Source organism: Pongo abelii, chromosome X, assembly GCF_028885655.2.
Source record: "Pongo abelii isolate AG06213 chromosome X, NHGRI_mPonAbe1-v2.0_pri, whole genome shotgun sequence".
Classification (NCBI taxonomy): domain Eukaryota; kingdom Metazoa; phylum Chordata; class Mammalia; order Primates; family Hominidae; genus Pongo; species Pongo abelii.
The window spans coordinates 126,060,971-126,066,970 of record NC_072008.2 but is presented as its reverse complement, the minus strand read 5'-3'; the positions used below and the strand labels follow the sequence as shown (position 1 = coordinate 126,066,970).

Genomic DNA, 6,000 nt, shown 5'->3' with positions numbered 1-6,000 from the left:
CATCTCAGATTTTTCTTTTAATTCAAATAGACTCCGAAAAAATATGTGAATCTGTTTGAGCCAGCCCTATTTATTATATATGTACATATATACACACATAACGAAATGTACATATTTTATGCACACACACACGACACAGAGTGTGCCTAATATTATAGAACATGTAATACACACACTCACGGAAAGCACCCGTACACGAACAGAATTGACTATGTTGTTGATATGGCCATTCTGTGAAATGTCTCCAGTGGATTGTCTTCCTGCCCTTCAGTTATTTCAAGTAGAAGCCTAAGGAAGACGTGGTCTCTGTGCGGATTTAGACCCTGGCGAGCCTCAATGCGGAACCAAAGGATGAGCGAAATCGGTTGCAGTAGCGGTTTATTTACACCAAGACACACACCTCTTCACCTTGGCCGGAGGCCACACAGACCTGGGGAAATGTTTTGCCAACGTACTCGCAATAGTTCCCATGGTTTCCTTTGCTCCCAGCGGTTGCGCGGGCTGGGTTTTTGGAGCAAAGGCAACGGATACTGCTGAGGCTCCTGAGAATGCCCCGTTTTCGAGGCTGCAGTAGCTCCAGTGTCCGGTTCTGTAGTGCCGAGAGGGAGGCCTCGGGCTCCGGGCGGGGGAATGTGTTGCAGTTCGTCCAAGAGCCCCAGGCCCAGCAAAGCCGCCCGTTCCCTGCTGGGGCGCAACTCTCACTGGAACTCTTGTTCTCTGACTGGGGAATGGAATGGGCTCAGCCAAGGCTCCCGAAACCAGCCCTGCCGCTCCCACTTGTGGTCTCATTCTCAAGAGCGGCTGTCTGCGCCGCGAGGCATCACTTTCGCTTCTGCCTCCTCGTGCGCCTATTGCGGCAACTACTCACGCTCCTACGGGACGAGGAGAGGGAGGTGAATCCGTGGCAGAGGTGAGTGAGATCATGGCTGCACCTTCGCTCTAAGGAGCCCGCTTGCCTTCAGCGAGTCCGCTTCATCTTTCAGCCTGCTTCTGACCATTTGCATTTCGCTCCTTCTACCTTCACTGCGCCCATTTTCATCCTTTTCTGCAATCTATCCACGGCAGCTCCTTGTTCGCACTTCTCCTCTCTCACATTCTCACTCATCCTTGGACCCCTTTGTAGGGTCCCTCGGTCTCCCTCCACCCTCTTTCGCCTCTGATCTCGGGCCAGACAGGGCTAAGGGTCACAGACCTACGTATAGCATTTATTTGTTTTGTGTTATCGTTCGTGAACATATTTTTATTCTCCACTAGACTGAGCTCGTGGAAAGGAGGACCCCTATTTTATTACAGAATTTGCAGTGCCTGGCACTTAATAGGGGCTCAATCTACTGAAAGTGTTGTGTGTTGAGTGAATGATCGGTTTGAGAGCCTGACAGGCTAAGTGGAAATTCCTTGTAGGGAGTTGGAAAGGGTTGAGATTAAGGGTTTAAATTGGAAAGGAGAAATACCTTCCTCTGAGACAAGATAATTGGATGAATGTAGGCAAAGTGATGTGCTAAACTGCAGATGTGGCTATCTTCAGGAAGGTCTTAATGGTCTCAATCTTGACCTTGAAGAATGAGAGGAAAGTGAGATGAGTTTTCCTCTAATGAGAGTGAATATTGGAGTGGGAAGTAGATGGTTTGAGAAGGAAAATAGTTATAATTATTGCTGTGTAAGTACTCATATCAAATGTTTATTGAATGTGTCAGGTACTATAGTGAGTGCCTTACATGCACTACGGTTAAAAAATGAGAAATTTAAAAACATTACAGGTATTGAGGGGTAGGTTGAAATTCCAACAGGTGGGAGATGTCTTGATGAGTCTTTTTCTTCCACTAGTGGTATGTAATAAAGCATAGTGATGAGAAGGACAGCCTCTGGATTGAGACTTTCTGAGTTTGAAGCCTTGCTTTGCTACTTAATACCTATGTGACCTTGGTAACCTCTCCAAGCTTCATTTTTTTTTCACCTGTAAAAGGGGGATACAAATAGTACTGACGTTTTTAGGGTTATTGTAATGATGTAGTGCCTTGAACGTTATAAGCATTTCACAGGTGTTGGTTATTAGAGTTTCATGCCTGGGAGCAGAGGAAGTAAAAACAGTCCTGAGTTAAGTTAGAGATACACATTTTTTGCCCATGTGGGAGAGGTGAGTGAAACTATTGCACCTGTCCTCTGAGGAGCGCTCCTGCCTTTGGAATAGAAAGATCCTCCCAGTTTGTGTCAATCAAAAAACTTCTTATTTTAGAATCCTAACCAAAAGATATAAGAACAACTTGGGTAAAATTTGCATTTGTGCACATAGAAGATAAATAATTTATCTTAAGGCACAGATAAAACCAGGTAGCAGCAGGGACTGTTATAATCATCTGCTATTCACCATGTTGATGAGGGAAGGATTCCCACCCTTTGTGTTGTGGAGTAGCTGAACACAGGACAGATGAGATCAACAGTGGTTTATTAATCACATATGTTCACAGCTGGAATGGGAGAGAACACAGCGTGCCACGAAGGGCCACACGGAGGTTGCTGTTGGTAAGACTGAATAATCAGGGGCTGTGGGAGGTAGACTTTGTGGTATCAAGAAATTGAGGTAATACCTGCTTCCCCTTGGAAGGATATGATTGGCTTGTTTGAATAATTCCACAAGCTGACAGTGTACTAAAATCTGCTACCCAGAGATAAGCTGGAACTGCATCTGGTCTCTTTGAGAAGGAGGGTCATTTGGCTAGGGGACCTTATTTGCAGGAGCAGAATGGAGAGAGGAATTCGCAGTTAGGCCATTGGGAGCCCTCCTGGTTTCCCCAGTTGTCAAGGTAGTACACAATATTGGGCCTTAATTTTGTGCCTCACACCACAAAGACTGTGTGTCTTTATAGTCTGGCAGGCATCCTTGGTCCCTATACTCATATTCCAAGAACTGTTAGATGTTTACTTTTCGATTGCCTGCTCTTGAAATGGGAAACCCTCTGAGACTAACTCTGTATACTTATAATACCTTTTCCCGAATAAAGACGTAAAAAATATTTATTCAAACAATGAAATCAAATATATTTCTTTTATAAGGATTTTTATAGACGTAAGCAGCTAAACTTTGGGGAAATTGAACCTCTCTTAGTTTATTTTTTTCAGCTTATGAGTAACAGCAAAAATTAAAACAATAAATGACAAACATAATACAATAAAAAATTAGTGTCCTCCAAAGAACAGATAGGTAAGGTACTCTTTTTTTAAAAGGAACTAAAGGGAGTCTAACATACCTAAGAATTAAAACATGTTGCTAGTGGATTTTAGCATGCTAATTGTTTTCTTTAAATTTTATTCATGGGGTACTAATTTCCTATTAATAGAGGAGTTCAGTGTTAAAACAGATAATACATTTATATTTTGATTTTTTTCTTCAACCCAGGAGCAGATTGCATTCCAGATAATAGTATTACACAGCGATTTTTTAAAAATGCAGATGCCAGTGTAGTTTGGTTTAGTTAATTTTCCTGTATCCAATACTATGTGAAATATTAGTACTTTTTTTTTTTTTTTTTTGCTTATTTCTTTTCTCTTTGGTGTTGCTCATAAGTTTCTTCTTCCCTCTCCTCTATTTCTGTGTTTAGGTTGAGTTGAGGCAATGTGTTTCACAGGTAAACCTGTAATTTGTGACAAGGTGATAAAGCATTATTATCTGAAGTGTATTCTTATAGATACCCTTGGGAAATGCTTAAAGGACCTGAACTCAGAATTAGAGTCAGAAGGAACCCTAAAAATAATTTTCTAGGCAATACCTAAATTATTGCAGATGTGATCTTCAAAGGGAAAGAGTATATAATATAGAAAGTCCCTTTCTAAAGTATTGTAGAACTTTATTTATTGATTTATTTGCTTTCTTTCTCTTTCTTTCTTTCTGATGCGGGGTCTCACTCTGTCACCCAGGCTAGAGTGCAGTGGCACGATCATGGCTCACTACAGCCTTGACCTTCCCAGCTCAAGTGATCCTCCTGCCCCAGCCTCTCGAGTAGCTGGGACTACAGGTGCATACTACCACACCCAGCTAATTTTTAAATTTTTTGTGCAGAAGGGTCTCACTATGTTGCCCAGGCTGGTCTTGAATTCCTGGGCTCAAGCTGTTCTTGTGCTTTGGCCTCCCAAAGTGCTGAGATTATAAGTATGAGCCACCACGCCAAGCCTACTGTAAAACTTTAATAATACTTATTTTAAGAATTCTCTGCAACAAAACAAATATATATATATATATATATGTATGTATACACACACACACACACACACACACACACACACAGACACAATTTTTTACCGTGACATAGCCTCAGGTCCTGAGAACATGTGTCCACCACATCTCTTTAGATTGTAGCTTCTTAGGGTCTTCTTGCTCTGAGGAGACAGAACAGTTGCTGCTCTACCATTTGTTTTTTACATGCTTAGAATAAAATTATGATATCTTCTTCAGACTTTTTATATACAGTTTCTTTCATCTTTCCTTCTGATTCTGTTTTCTTTATTTTTAGCCTGTGATTTCTTCTGAAAATATAAATCCTCCATGTTGCTTTCAGTTTGAATAGTGCTTTGTAATCTGTAAAGCATTGTGCAAATGTAAGTTATTTTATTATTATGAAGGTGGCAGACCCTTGAACTGTATTTATTTATTTTTCATTTTTTATTTTTTTTAGGCAGTCTTGCTCTGTCACCCAGGCTGGAGTGCAATGGCATGATCATGGCTCACTGCAGCCTTGACATCCCAGGCTCAAGTGATCCTCCCACCTCAGCCTCCTGAGTAACTGGGACTACAGGCAAGCACCACCATACCTGGCTAATGTTTTAAATTTTTTGTATAGATGGGGTCTTGCTATTTTGCCTAGGCTGGTCTTGAATTCTGGGGCTCAAGTGATCCTCCCACCTTGGCTTCCCAAAGTGCCAGGATTACAGACATGAACTGTATTCTTACGAAAGCAGTCCAATGCTTGTTTTTAATGGTTCTTGGACAATTGTCGTTGTTGCTGAAAAGTTTTAAGTCTATGTTCTTATACTCTATGCTCCATATTTCGTCACTTTTCTAATTCTTATAACCATTTTCTTCAAATTCAGCTCTGCTGAACATATTGAAGTAAAGAATGAAGAGCCAAAGAAATGCACTACTTCAGTTTCTACATCAGAAAGTATTTTTAAGATACAGACCTTTCTTGAGAAGTTAAAAAAAGTTTATAAATAGTTGAACATTAGACTTTACTTTTATTCAAATTGCCTATCATCTCTTCCTTTTCAGTATTGCAAATGCAATAAAATTGATAGTCAGAAATACTTTTTTAGAAGTTACTTTTTTATTTTTATAGAAAAATAGTAGTCTAGTTATTCAAGTGAAAGGTCCAAGAAAGGAAGAAAGAAAAATTTACCGAAAAGAAAACACAAGAAGTATTCTGAAGATAGCGGCGACAGTGACTCTGATTCTGAAACAGACTCCAGTGGTAAGAAAGCCAACAGCATTCTGCAAGCCTTGCTTCAAAACTAGTTTTATTTCTTAAAACTTATTTTAGAAGAAGGTTCTTGAAAACACTAATATACTGAAGAGTTTTTGAACGCTTGCTAACCTTATGCCAGGCATTCCCCATAAGTGCTTTATATTCATTATTACCATCTAATCCATAAATAACTGTTGGGTACATCTTATAGATGAGGAAATGGAGACAGAGCAGGTTATAAGTACTGTCCCCAAGGTCACACAGTTGGGATTCAAACCTAAGCAATCTGACTCCGGATTGGTTATGCATAGTTGTACAAAGCACATGGCACCAGACCAAGTCAGGGGATTGGGCTGTATCAAAGTAAGCCTTACAGGGCTGCATCAGCCCAGTGGAAGGGTTCGTTTGTGTAATTCTCGTGCCCAGGGGGCACTGCTGTACAGTTTTCAAAAAGGCACTCCCTTTAGACTGGCTGCCAATTTATGGAAGGCACCCCATCTGGGGTAGTACATCACAAAAAGCCACCTTTTTTGTGCCCTCTCCTGGC

At 40.9% G+C, this 6,000-nt stretch overlaps 1 protein-coding gene across 3 annotated transcripts in view; it reads left to right on the top strand.

Annotated features, from left to right (window-relative positions):
- Positions 1–402: 402 nt before the first annotated feature.
- Positions 403–6,000, top strand: part of LOC100437009 (rhox homeobox family member 1) — a 124,390-nt gene continuing 118,792 nt past the window's right edge. Inside the window, exons 1-3 of one of the 3 annotated variants that reach the window (XM_054545012.2) lie at positions 403–910; positions 2,466–2,520; positions 4,668–5,296. In XM_054545012.2, the coding sequence (XP_054400987.1) occupies positions 549–910; positions 2,466–2,520; positions 4,668–4,709 (459 nt within the window). In that variant the 5' untranslated portion in view covers positions 403–548 and the 3' untranslated portion in view covers positions 4,710–5,296. The other 2 variants (XM_024241150.3, XM_063721190.1) reach the window with 2 other exon arrangements.